Below are 14,639 nucleotides of genomic sequence, written 5' to 3'. Positions count from 1 at the left end.
CAGGCCTGATGCAAATAATTGGACAATAAACTTGTTTATACCGTGTATGGTCTTGATATCACTAATATTTTATCAATATTATGGAACAGGCCTGATGCAAATAAATGAAGAATAAACATACCGTTACTGACCTAGTTAATGATAATATATTGCTATATTTCAGTAATCTTAAGGAACAGACTTGATATATAAAAAAAGGAACACACTTGAAATGAGCAAAATACTGACAGGAAGGGTGTAATTTTTCAACAATATAATAACAGGTAGATTTTTATAACTCCTTGGAATGTTGTACTCATAACTATTATATGTAGGAGGAAAATGGTGAAATGAGATTCTGAGATGCATTTACAGTGAAGTCTGTACTGTTAAATTTGACCACATCTGTGGTTCCACAGGATTGTCCTCAGTGTAACCGTGTTTTTGGATTAGCGAGATTGCTCAAATAGAATAAGGGAAGAAAAAAAATTGAAGATTTTGTTTCTTTCAGTTTACCACCAGTTTTCTGATTAACCATGTTCGGTTTAAAGTAGACTTCACTGTAACTTGTAACTGTGAAAATGAAATCCAAGATTATACATGTAATGTATGTGCCACTGTTCATTATGCTTGAGGAGCAAAAGACCTGAACTTGAGCAATACACATTATGCTCAAAATTACACACGTATATTTCCTTTTTAAAAATTTATTGAGATACTTTAAAGCAGCAGATTCTGTTGCGATCTTGGTTCTGCATAGTGTATGACAAGAGTGTTCACTGGCCAAAGGTCCGGACATGAATAATACATAACGTGTTGGCTTATCACTTTGTAATGTTTGCATGCTCTGCCGTACTGTTAAGTTTGAAGCCATCATTACGTTTTTATCAACATGGAATTTACATTCTGAATACACAAATAATGTCTAGATTTTGTACTGTCTATCAATGGTCACCATAGATTTTCTGGATGTGTTAATTTTAGCAGTTTTCATAAATTGCCATAATAATGATAACAACAATAATAAAGATGTCTTCAATAAGAGGTCACTCCTTGGTGGCTCTAAATGACAATAACAAGTTAAAAAATTGACAGCTACCACAATAAGAACCTACATGTTTCATTTTAATTTCCATGCATACTGGCCAGTTCAACGTACAACCTCAGCCAGGTGATTTCTCCCCTCTGATTGTAACAGATTGTCATAAGTCTCAGTCTAAGTAAGGATTTCTTCTGCCATCACAAATTTTTTGAGCTTCCGTCAACGATGCATTTATAGCATGTTTAATTACTGTTGTTCCTTACATTAAAAGAATAAATGTCTTTTTGCTAGACTTTACTTTTCCAATCCAGCGGCCATCTGGGTTCTAGCCCTTCGGCCTAGTGTTGCTAGACATGATGCAGTTTAGTTTATTTCAAAGAAATCGAAGCGCTGGGATACTTTGACCCCCATCACAACAGAACACTAGACAGAGTCAGAAAGGGAAAATATACTCCATAACTACCTGGCAAAGAGGATCATAACACTTAACCCTTTCAGTACCCAAAGGATTCCCCCCCCCCCCCCCCCCAAACCCATTTGAAGGAGTTACCTTAAAATGGCTATAATTCAGTCAGATGTTGATGGATTTGTGTGTGTGGCCACTGAAAATATTCGTCATAGGACAAACAATCACAACATGGTAAAAATAGGTAGTGAATAATGATTTCGGACATCAAAGTCGCTTCAAAATCAGGCACATATAACATTTTTGCAGTCAAATAAATATGTCATGTGAATCTTATCAATATGACTGCCTACCTTTCTTTGGATTTCATCAACATTCATTAATGAAACGCTAAGAAAGGCATCTCTTAATGCGGCTTTGAATGCTTCCAAAAACACAGCCTGTGTGAGATGAAAGTCCAAATAGCTTTCTGCTGGTCTGGATCAAAGCACAGTTTCATGGAGCTGATACATAGTCAGAATCAACCTGTGTTTAACCTGCTGGGTTTGGGATCTTACAATGGAGGGGGGGTGGGCGGACCTGAGTGTTCCCTTTTTGTACTAACTAGATATCAAAGATAAGGTTACAACCAATGCTCTCATCAGAGGCAACAGGGGACACCCCCCCCCCCCCTTTTCACAAAGTTTCTCAAGTGAAAAATTCAATATCTCTCTTGAAACATCTAGTCAGTCTCCATTACAAGACAATATAGGACAGATGACAAACTCAATATTTCTTTACTCTAAACTGACAGGCGAAGAAAGCTAAACAAAATATATATTAAGAAAACGAACTGTGCATTTCTAAAAGTTCTAAATATTTCACGAACCTTGTGTATCTTCCTGATTCCGTTAATTACAGACATTTTTTAATCATTGCAATAATTACGATATAATTATGGATGATTGTCGAACAGAAGGTTACACACAGACATGTTGTATAAGTTACCAAGGCACGATAGGTACATATCATTTGTGAATCGTAATAGTGCAGACATTTACTTCATACAAAAAGAAAAGCCACTTTGTTTTGTTCAGATAATACATGTTGTTAGTAGTAGCTACCAAATAGATCCAACAGACAGGTCGAGCTGTCACGACACAGTACGTGACACAGAACAAGTTAAGCTTTGACGTGACACGCCATGAGAAAACTTCATATTGCCGGCAAGCTGTGTAACTGTCCTAATCCCAGATAGAAAGCATTTTTCAGGAGAGAGAGAGAAAAAAAAGGTTAATTCTTTTAACATTTATACCTTCTTTACCATGTATCTTTTCTTGCTTTTTTCTGCATTGAGAATTTGAATTTCTAAGAAATATTCCTCGGGCATACGCAACCGACACCAGATTAAGAAACTGCTACAAATTTTTTCTTTAAAACTTTGGGCTGAATAAAGCTGGCCGACAATATATGTATATATAATATAACTGTATGATTATTATAAGACTTCCCGCGACACCCAAAAGGATGTAAGCGGCGGATAAAAGAAAGAAGAAGACGATTATAAGACTGAATGAAATACTGACTGGCATAACTCCCATCTCTCACTCTCACTTACAGGTTACGGAAGAAGTCATGGATTGTGTCATCATAACAACAGCCACACACACGGCTGGGACAAGTTTAGTATACATTATGTACAGACAGAGACTGACCATCAGTCAAAGGCAGGGAACATTAACATTCCACAAAGTTACTACAGAAAACAAAACTACTCCACAAACATCTCCAGAGCTATCTACAATTTAAGTTACAAGGAAAAAAATACACAGCAAAAAAGAAAGGTGTTGTTCCCAGCAAAAGGCACAGATCCGAGAACAGGCATGAGGTAAAAAGCACCGTGACATCACAAAGACTTTGAAGTAAGCACCAGTTCCGTATCATCTGCAAGTTGTTCAGCTGTTTAAAGCCCAGAGAGTTGAACTTTTCAGGAGAGAGTATAGAGAAAAGGCTGGTTTGTTCTTTCCTTTACGTATCTTTCCTTTTTTTTTTTTTACATTTCATTTACAATTTGAATTAGTTCTCTGGCAAAATATGCCATGCGAGTAATACTGCAGATAAAGAAACTGCAAATAAAAAAGTTAGCCTATGTTTTCAAATTTTGGTCTTAATACATCTGAACAGCTGGCAGTTGATAGTGACATACAAAATAAACCTCCAGCAAAAGCACTGGTACAATGTACCGTACAAGTAAGTCCTCACCCACAGCATCGCCAAAAACTTTTCTCAGAAGTCGGCAGACCAAACTGAAAATTTACACAACATGCTCCTAATCTACAAAATACACACAACACGCTCTAAATCTACAGAAAGAACACACAGCGCTCTAAATCTACAAAATGCACACATTAAATCTGGGTTTCAATAAAGTCTGTGCTCATAATAATACATTGCATTTAAATTCTGATTAGAGAAGCAAGCAAATAGTAACCACTAAACCTTTTCCGTTACTACAACTGAGAGTCCTGTTCTGTTTATAAAAAGTTGTCAAGTAAACACACACATCGCGACCTCAGTGCTTTCTTGTCATATCTCCATTTTTTGAACAGTGAAAATGTGACTTCTTACACTCACTCTTTGTTATGAACTGTTTTCACGGTTTAAAAAAATAAAGCTACGACAAGAAAGCACTGAGGTCGCGGAGAAAATCACATCTACAGTATTACAAAATACATCATATAATTATATTCTATGTAAGTTTAGCAATCATAAGGCCAACATCCAGCCACAATGGTTTAGTTTATACTGCAACGCATACAGTGGATTCCACTTCCAGAGAAGTATGACAGACTGCTGGATTTTCTTAGGGTTTTGTGTACCATTGTTTTCCGATTAAATCCTTTAAAACTGTGATCGGTTTGAGCAGACTCCACTGTATTATTGACTATCTTGTACAGACTTTGGTCCAACAATCTGAAACAACTTCAGTCATGATCAAAACACGAAGACCATTATTATATTATAAAATGGCAGAGAACGTTTCCCTACAAGAAACTCAAAAACAACAGCAGTGGGACAGTAGGGTAGCCTACTGGGTCTACAGCAGGCATGGGCAAACATGACAAAGTCTCCAGCCAGACTATGCGCCAGATGAAGCAATTTCGAATATCTTGCAGGCTAAAGCAGAAGAAAATTGGGTGAAATTGTTTGAAATGCCCACATTCTCAGAAGTGAGACGTAACTGACACTGCAGCATGTGTCACTCTGTCACTCAAGGGCATTTCGTGAGATAAAAAAGTATGAAACTCCTCGAGAATCAGATCCGGCAAGAGTGCCGTAGTTTGCCCACACCTGGTCAACACAGCTCCTGCTCCGACAGATAAATGTGATGAATACAAACAACCAAGAAAGAGAAAGCAAAGTTTTTAAAAATCTTTCAGCCCTTATGCTTTGATTGACTTTGTGATGCCCTGTCCATCAATGTTCATGTGTACAATATCCATACAAATATACATACATATGCTGAAAGCTTACGGAAACGCTCCTCTCAGCTTAAAAACACCAATCACCCCCAAAATGTGTAAAAGTCAAAAACAAAAGAACCCAAAAAAGAAAATGCCGTAAAAAAAATAATAAATAAGCAATCACAGATGTAAAAATTTGTCACTTGACTAGGGAAAAACAAGTTATCTTACAGCACAATAAAACATGCGTGCCCGGTACCTCTGTAACTGACGTACCGTGTGTTATGTAACAATTTGTGTCACGACGTGGTGGAATCAGGCGCTGGTCAATGTTTGAGCATGTGGATGGAGTTATAGGTATCATCTGAAAGCTTATTTATTAGCCTTGCTTTCAATGAGAAAAATATCCATCTAGCCTGAATAGAAATGGAGATATTTGCGATTGAAGAAGGTGGGGTAGCCTGGTTTCAGTGGTTAAATTAATGAGAAAACGGCAACCAAAGTTTTGTAACTTCAATAGGTATAAGAGTCCCCGAAAACTGAAAATTACATATTTAGTGCCGTTATACAAGGTTTTTTAAAGTAAAATTATCATGGAAATGTGTTTTCATATATTATGAACATAAAAGGTGTTTAACCAAAAAACAAAATTTTGATAAAAATATCCAAACTAGTGGAAAAATATCCTTTTCTTCGGATTTCATTATTTTGACGAGCGCCTGATTTCACTATGCCTCACATTTATTTATTTCATGTATTGCATTCTCCATCCTGGACACAAGAACAAGATGATGTAGACAAGAGAAATATTACAATTAAGTTGGTCAAATACGCAGAGTTCTCTTATTGTATTTCTTCAGTCTTTTTTTTAGCTTTATGCCCTGTACCCTGCATTGGGTCCAACATTCAACAGTAGTACACAATACAAAAAGAGTTTTTTTTTAAATAAAAAAAGCATCAAATGGTGAAATTATCTTTCAAGGAAAATAAGTAAGTAAAACCATACAAAGTAACAAAATATGCATGAAGCAAAAAAGACAATTTTAATTAATATTTCATTGAATTAAAGTTTAATGTTATTTGCTTTTAAAAATAGCCGAGTCTTTTTAGCTACTTCTGAGAACCCTAATTTGTCTGATAATAATCAAAAGGAGACACGAGCCAAGAAGTATAACTGTCATGATCTAATTACCACAACAAATTAGTTCTTTTACTTTTAATGAACTTGACAAATGGAGTCTTATTGTTATGAATGGTTCAGGAGTTATCATTTCCTGATTGATAAACAGAAGGGAGAAGCAGGGGGGCATAGCTGATGACCCCAAAAAAATTGAGAGAAAACTAAGTTTAAGTTTACTTACTTCAAGTACTAAAAGTTTACAATTTCTAAATCAGATTCTATTAAAGAGAAACATTTGTGAGCAAATCACAAGTTTCTGTTTGATAAACTTATTTAATTTAATCTTTATTCTTACTTTTAAACATTTTAGGACGCTACAACCATATTTTCTTCTTTTAGCTGATTTTTTAAATTATGGAATATCAACAACCGAAATCATATTGTGCGCTGCCACATGTCATTATAAGTTTTAAAAATTGCTTAATATGTACAATTCAAACGAATTTGGTTCCACTAGGAAAATGCTAAATATAAACACACTCTGGCCATAGCCCTACTACAACAATCATGCAAAACAAAAAACAGGAACTATGGCAAATGCAAAGACAGTTTTCGTAGAAAAAGCAAAGTCAGAATAGAAAAAGGAACAAAACTCACAACAGACGATTCAATTATAAAGGAACCCTCAAGAATAAAAAGATTTATTTTATAATCTTTCCTTTCAAGCGATTAGAGAGACGAATTGGATTCTTTTTGCTTCTGTCAAACGGGTTTATTTCAGTCGGACCGTTGGTCCCACATACATTCTCTTTTTCGTCACTAACACTGCCTTTTGATTTGTTGGACTTCCCCCCCTCACCTGACGAGCCCCTCTTCAGCACTCCTTTTTCTTCTTCGCTATTCTTTTTCACTCCGGCTTGTTTTCCCTGCTCGTTGCCCCCTCCTCCCTTCCCCACGTTGTGGTCAGGGTGGCGAGGTTTCAGCACACGTTTGGAGAGACGGTCGAAGAAGCTGGAGAGCGCCGACTTCCTCTCTCCTTTCCTCCCGCTGCGGATGAAGTCTGCCGGTAGTTCTATCTCTTCCTCCGGGGGAAGCGCGACGGTGGGGCCTTTGACGAGAGCCATGGGCTGGGAATAAATGTGTTTGTGCCCCCGGGCCTCTAGGTTCAAGGTTGCCAAGGTCATCGAGCTTTCAGGTCGCGCAAGTGGAGCCTTCGCATGTAGTTGCTCTCTGGTCAGCTGATCCTGGTACCTGCCGTAGTAGTCATAGCTAGGTGTTATCACCAGGAGTAAAAGTTGAGTCATGTCTCAAAATGAACAAAATGGGTCGTGAGGCAGTGGAATCAGGTGCTCATCAATTTTTGGGCATATGAAGTTATTATTGGTAACATCTTAAAGCTTGTTCATTTGTCTTGCATTTGGTGTTTAAAAAATACCAAACTAACTTTAATAGAGAAATATTAGTAATTGAAGGAGGTGGTGGACATCTGGTTTCAGAGGATATAAATTAGTGGAAAAAATTGCGGCCAAAGTTAAGTCACTTCCATAACTTGAGAGTCCTCGGAAACTGAAAATTTACATTTTTTGTGGCATTAATCAACGTTTTTCAGTAATTTCCACAAATAAATATTTTTTCAAAAGGACGTAAAAAGTGTTGAGCCACAAAAAAAAATCTGGAAAAAATTCCATACAGACAGAAAAGTGCCAATTTCTCTGATTTCATTATTTTGACAAGCGCCTGATTTCCCCATGTGCCTTACAAAATGATCCTCAGAATGAGGGGAGAAAATGGTGGATGGCAGTATGATGAAATCCTCGGTGACAAAACATAATGCTGGCTAGCTGTTCAGACGTATTTTTAATTGAGCCCAAAATTTTGACATTTTCTTTAATTGCAATTTTTTTTATCAGTTACATGATGCGCTCAAGAAATATTTTGTCAAAATTCAAATTCTAAATATTGGGGGAAAAAACACCCAAGTAGAATAAGACTTTATTATAGTTCTATACACAAAACTCACAAAGCCATCAGAAACACTTTTTCCACAGCACAGCAGGAATCGCTGTCATGGTGGGAACATTATTGCATATTGGACCACTGTAAACTCTCACTAACAGGTGGGAGTGGTTGGTTGGCGGGTGCTCTGGTGTGGTCTGCTCCTTTTTTCCTATCAAAGATCTATCGTCCTTATCTCTCCTCCTTCTTTTTTGTGTTTGTTACTCTCTTGTAACACCTCTAATCTTCGGCACTTATATGACCTTATTGTGTTGCAAGTGCCGTAAAATTCTCACTAAAACTAAAGCAGGTGGGTACTTCCACCCTCGGATAAAGCACTGATAGCTCTGCTCATTGACTTCATGGTTAGCACAACCAAAGTCTCCGTAACACTTCATATATATAGTACGGTATCAGAACACTATATGCACCAACACAGCCCTATATGTGAAGCAGCGTGGTGAAATCAGGCGCTCGTCAAAATAATGAAATTGAAGAAACTGGCATTTTTCATCGAATTTTTTTTCTTTGGCATTATAACACAATTTTTGTCCAATTAAGAACACATTTCTAGGTGGATTTTACAGAAAAACATTCTTCATTTAAGGCACAAAAAAGTCAGTTTTCAGTTTCAACGGACTATCAAGCTATGGAAATAATCAAACTTTGGAGGGTATTTTATCGCTAATTCTATCTTTGAAACCAGGCGACCCCACCTTTTTTAATCTAAAATATTTTGACTTCTATTCAAGATAGATGGGACTTTTTTCTCACTGATAGCAAGACAACTGAACAAACTTTATGATACCAATAACTCCACAAACCCAAAATTTGACGAGCACCTGATTCCATCATGTCATGACATATATATACATATATATATATATCAGCAGAACCCTTTCTACCCATCAAACCCTTTATATCATCAGAGACCTTTATATATCGTCAAATCATTAATATACCAGCTTAATATTTATTTAAGATATTAGAACCCTTTGTAAATACAATCAGAATTTGGTATTTATATACTATCAGAAGTTTTTATATACCATATCAGAACCCTTTATTATACACCACCAGATATATATACCATCATCAGTCAGAACTCTTTCTTATACCATCAGAACACTTTACATACCATAATCAGAACCCTTTCTATACCATCATCAAACACTTTCTACATCATCATCAAACCCTTTCTATACCACCACCAGAACACTTTCTATACCACCACCAGAACACTTTCTATACCACCACCAGAACACTTTCTATACCACCACCAGAACGCTTATTTCTATAGCACCCTTTCTATACCATCATCAGAACCTTTCTATACCATCATTAAACTCTTTCTATACCATCATCAGAACACTTTCTATACCATCATCAGAACACTTTTTATACCATCATCAGAACCCTTTCTATACTATCATCAGAACACTTTTTATACCATCATCAAACTCACTCTATACCATCATCAGAACACTTTCTATACCATCATCAGAACTCTTTCTATACCATCATCAGAACCTTTTCTATATCACCACCAGATGACACTAAAACTCAGAAGCTCAAGAACGGAACTCGCGACCTCAGTGCTTTCTCGTCGTATCTCCTTTTTTTTAAACAGTGAAAATGTGAATTCTTCTTAAGCTCACTCTTTGTCATAAACTGTTTTCACTGTTATTAAAAATGAAGATACGACAAGAAAGCACTTGTTTGTTTGTTTGTTTAGTATAGGGTTTTACGGCACTCGCAACTGCATAAGGTCATATGAGCGCGCGGGACACACCTAATACTTTTTCGTTGGTAGGAAATTTTGAATTTTGCCCGGGTGGCGGCCGAAGCCTACTCTTATCGATTTTAGACCACCAAGGGATCTTTAACGTGCACAACTTGCACACGGGCACTCCGAGATTTTTCGCCCTTGTCCGAGAAGGCTAGGTGTAGATCTTTCCTACCAGAAGATCAGGGGTGTGGTAGAAAGACAGCTGTAAGAAGGAGTCAAGGAGTAGCAGTAGAAAGGCTGCAGAAAGAGTCAGGAGCCCAGAGGAGGGGGCAAGGGAGATGAGGGGGTGGGGGCAGAAAGAGGAGACAAAAGCAGACGACAGAATATTGCTAGAGAGCAGGAAAGGAGGTGAAAGGAGACAATTTTAGAGAAGAAAATTTTTCGGTCGCTACCCGGATTCGAACCCGGGACCTTTGAATGAGAGGTCAACACCTTAACCTCTAGGCCACGAGAGCCCCCCAAGAAAGCACTGGGGTCGCGAACTGTGGCTCTAGTTAAGTTACACACCTAATCCACTTGCCAGTCACGCTGCTGGAGTTGGCCAGGTCGCTGCGACTACGGTGGTGCCTCTTGGTGCCTTGCATGGCCGTACGTACTAACTGTTTGGGAAGGGCCATAACTGGGGCTTTCTCCTTGCCAGAGTTAGCGGCCGTGTCCGCAATGTTTTTCACTGCAGCAAAAAAAAAAAGTTTTTAGTTTTAGTAGAGGTTTTATGGCGCTCTCAACAGCATAAGGTCATATGAGCGCCAGAAGATTAGAGCTGTTACAAAAAAATAACAAACATAAAAAAGAAGAAGGGGCGATAAGGACAATAGATGTTTCATAGGAAAGAAGAAGCAAACCACACCAGAGCACCCAAAAAACGAAGAAAACTTGAAATGATTCAAAGTAAAAGGCTGCTTGTTTGAGTAAAGAGGAGCACGTTGTGTTTTAGTTTTTTTAGTGTAAGTGTGAGTTTTAATTTTACAGTACCTGCACCACAAACAGGTCATGATGTAAGTGTCTAAGAGACACAAAGTTGAGAAAGTGGAACACATCACCATGCAAGCACACAGCAGCAATCCAACGGCAGTTTTGCAAAGCGATGAGAAAAAAAATTTTTAACGAAAATTTTGGTCATTTGATTTGGGGGGGGGGGGGGGGGGGGGCGTGTGGCTGTGGCATGGAGCGAAATTTAACTTGAGGGTATGTGTGTGTGTGTCAACAGTGTGTGTGTGTGTGTGTGTGTGTGTTGGCTTTGGCATGCAGCAAAAGTTAACTTTTATTTACTTATGTCTCATGACGAAAACCAAAACTGACCTGAACTGGTGACAAGTCTGGTGCCCAGTTTGAGCGTGCTGATGGTGAGTTCGTCGTCGATGAGTTCGCTGCTCGGTCGGTTCATCATCGGGGTACCCATCAGACTGATGCGGCTTAGCTCCATCGGGTTCAGCTCTCGGTCCGGCGTGGTGGTGGTGGCGGCCGAGTGGGGCGCGGGCTGGACGCGCGGGGATTTGCTGGCCGCTTCTGTGCGGCGCGAGACCGATAGAGACGTAGGAGGAAGTCCGTTGTGAGCGGCGGTCGCTGCCATGGACAGTGCCGGGTTGAAGTTGCCTCGGTGAAGTTCGGTCACGATTGTTTCAATCACTTGTCGCTTGTCCTCCAGTATAGACGAACTGGCACCTGGAACACACAAAGACGCAAAAAACTGAATCAGTTTCGTTTTAGTAAACAGTTCTACAGTACTTGCAACACAAAGATAAGATAAGTTAATACTTTATTGTCCCAGACGGTAATTTTTCTTGGCTCTACAGGACCGTAAAAACACATGCAGGTATACATAGAAATTAGATTATATATTACCTTCATTAAAATTCAATTTGAGAAAAAAAAGTAAATCTGACAATGTACAGATCACATCAGATGCATCATTTACTGCAAGACCTTTAGAGTTGTATAGATACATGAATATAGAATGTTTATTCTCACAGTAAAGTCAGTTACGTTACACAAGTGCCGAACATTAGAGATGTTATAAGAGAGTAACATACAAAGAAAAGAGGGAGGAGAGATAAGAACGATAGATGTTTGAAAGGAAAGAAAAAGGACAGATAAGGACGATAGGTGCTTGACGGGAAAGAGGAGAAGAGATAAGGACGATAGGTGTTTGACAGGAAAGGAGGAAGAGTTATAAGGACGATATACAGTCAAACCTGTGTAAGACGGCCACCCATTGTCAATGAGAAAAGTGGCCGTATATGACAGGTGGCCGTCTTAGGCAGGACTGATCAAGATGAAGAAAACAAACCCTTCCTTTCTGAGAAAACAAACTCTTCCTTTCTGAGGTCCCAACCGAAGGTAGTTGCATTGTTGATTGTTGTTGTTGTTTTCGCTGGGTTTTCTTTTCTTTTGTTGCTGCTTTTGTGCACGGGTGACAATAAAACGAAATGTGTCAGACAAGGGGGATCAAGTGCTATGGTTAAACAAACACCCGTACTACCACTCGGAGAACAAGCGACGCTTCTATCACAAGTTCATGTTGACGTCCATTGTTACTTTGTTACAGACTGGGTAAATAAAATAGTGACCACTCATCTCACTTGCGATTTGTGTATGGGTTCTGGGCGGGGCTTATGGGTTATGATGGATCACATGCTTACCTCACCAGCAGCTGTAAATTAATTTTGTTACCTATTGGTCAACAGTGGGAGGGGCCTACACAACATGATCAGTTGGAGGGACTACCTAGCAACGACAGGTTTTTAGATGATGGCTCACCCACAACGCCAGGGCCTAATGCACAATTTATGACAAAGCGTAATGGAGTCACTAAGATGGCCGTCTAAGACAGGTGTTTTTGCTTTGTGTGATAGGGGTTGTGTGTTGAAATATAGTGGCCGCGGCCGCGTTGGACAGGTGCCCGTTTTACACAGTTAAAGTATATAGAAAAAACGCAAGGGGGGAAATGGAAAGTGTCCGTTTGTACAGGTGGCCGTCTTATAGAGGTGGCCGTCAGGGCAGGTTCGACTGTATGTGATTCAATGTCTCAGCCGATAGTCCGAGATTCTCTGAAGGAAACTTCTCCACTCAGGTATCAAGTTCATGATGTCTTTTGCAGGTAGTGTCGTAGGAGCCTAACTAACCGTCACACCAATTTTACCAGACGCCAGTTCTCCACACGATGTTGTAAAAACCTACCGGCCTCTTGTCCAAACTGAAGCGCCATGCTTTTCCTGCGCAGTTGTCGGCTGAACATATCGCTGTGCCTCACCGCCTCCGTCTTCTGCTTCGACATCAAATGCACCTCCTGGAGGGATCATAAAAAAACTTGTCTCATTTACAGGATGGGTCTTTGGGGTTTTAAACCCTTCCAGCCCCAGCTATTTTTGAGCACCCCCTTAGAGTCAGTTTCCAGCCAATACAGCAGTATTTCAGAAAAAGAGGCATGCATTCTAAAAAGTGATGTAGTATCTTTGTAATAAGGTTTAGATAATAACATATAACAAAGTTTAAAGGTAAATGAACAATTATGAAAATAAAAGTTTAATAAGGTTCGCTGCCATTTCGAAAAATGCCCAAATTTAGTGCACCCTGAAACTGAGAATATACGCTCTTGGGACGGTGGGAAGTACAAGCGCAGCAGAAAATATACGCGCATGGGACTGGAAGGGATAAAAGAAGTTTTGTGGCATTTGCAACACAATTAGATTATATATAAGTGCCGATGATTAAAGATGTTACTAGAGAGGCCCCAAATGCTGGACTATTTTCCGGTACACTCTTCCTCAGTCTCAGATTTTGTTATGTATGTACAATGAAAAGGAGGAAAGAAACGGATGATTGATGATGTGTGACAAGAAAGAAGGAGCAAACCACATCAGAGCACTTGCCAACTGCCCACATTTATAGGATGGAAATGTTTGTCTATTTTCTTGAGCAAAGATAAGCTCATTGATATAATAACCATCATTTAGTGCAGGGAGAGAGCAAAACAGAGAGACAGAAGTGACAGATAGAAAGAAAGGATGTAAGAACTAACTGTGGCAGCCCAACCACTCGCAGGATGCAAATGAAGCCACGAAACAGCTGATAGTTTTGATAAAAAACTCCAGAAGCTCAATTTTCATTTAATTACTAGTAGGTCAGAACCCCTCTGTGAAACAAGATTAAAATAATATAAGTGACTATTCCCAGTGACAGTGGGGATAGGTGCAGAAACTATTCCCAATGACAACAGAACTCTTTTGCATTAAAAAAAATCAGAAGTCTTTGCTCTGTAGACTCTCTTCTCACTTCAGTTCAGTACTTTTGTTCTCTTCTCTTACCTAGGGCTTAGACTTGACTGTAGAATAGATCTAGATCTGAATTAGAACTAGAATCTAGAAGAAAGAAGAATCGGGAAGGATTTCTACCTGTCCTGTACCGTGGTCTCCAAAAACCGCATGTTGATCTAAATCTAGATCAACACGTACATTTAATTTACGACAGAATAACAAGCAAGCATAGAATGACCATTCCTTTTTCTTTAAAAAAAATTCTTCCACTCACACCACAATCTACTTTAGTCTAGTTAGATCTAGTATCTAGAATATAGATCAACATAAAATATAGTCTAGTATATTTAGTAACCCATCACCATCATGCCCATGTAGATCAGTGAAGGAACAGTAGATCGAATGTTGTTATTATGTTGTTATCGATCCAGGAGTAGATCTAATGGGCCTGTCTGTTTCAGTGTCACTGGGAACAGTTTCTGGGTCTATTCCCAGTGACACTGGGAACTATTCTGCCCTAAGCCCTATAGCCAGTGGGTTCCGGACTTATTCCCAGCCACACTGGGAATAGTTTCTGGGCCTATCCCCAGGGTCACTGGGAATAGTGCTTTC

General features: G+C 39.0%; 1 protein-coding gene across 1 annotated transcript in view; it reads right to left on the bottom strand.

The window, feature by feature from the left end:
- Window positions 1-6,405: 6,405 nt before the first annotated feature.
- LOC101854001 (inverted formin-2) overlaps window positions 6,406-14,639 on the bottom strand; it is a 32,755-nt gene continuing 24,521 nt past the window's right edge. The window contains exons 16-19 of the mRNA XM_035968199.1: window positions 12,952-13,060; window positions 11,074-11,436; window positions 10,282-10,456; window positions 6,406-7,241 (exon numbers count right to left, since the gene is read on the bottom strand). Coding sequence (XP_035824092.1) covers window positions 6,692-7,241; window positions 10,282-10,456; window positions 11,074-11,436; window positions 12,952-13,060 — 1,197 coding nt within the window. The 3' untranslated portion in view covers window positions 6,406-6,691. The remainder of the gene's footprint in view (window positions 7,242-10,281; window positions 10,457-11,073; window positions 11,437-12,951; window positions 13,061-14,639) is intronic.

This window comes from Aplysia californica, unplaced genomic scaffold, assembly GCF_000002075.1.
Source record: "Aplysia californica isolate F4 #8 unplaced genomic scaffold, AplCal3.0 scaffold00045, whole genome shotgun sequence".
NCBI classification, from domain to species: Eukaryota; Metazoa; Mollusca; class Gastropoda; order Aplysiida; family Aplysiidae; genus Aplysia; species Aplysia californica.
The sequence above is the reverse complement of the archived record's forward strand: the minus strand, read 5'-3'. Positions and strand labels throughout refer to the sequence as shown.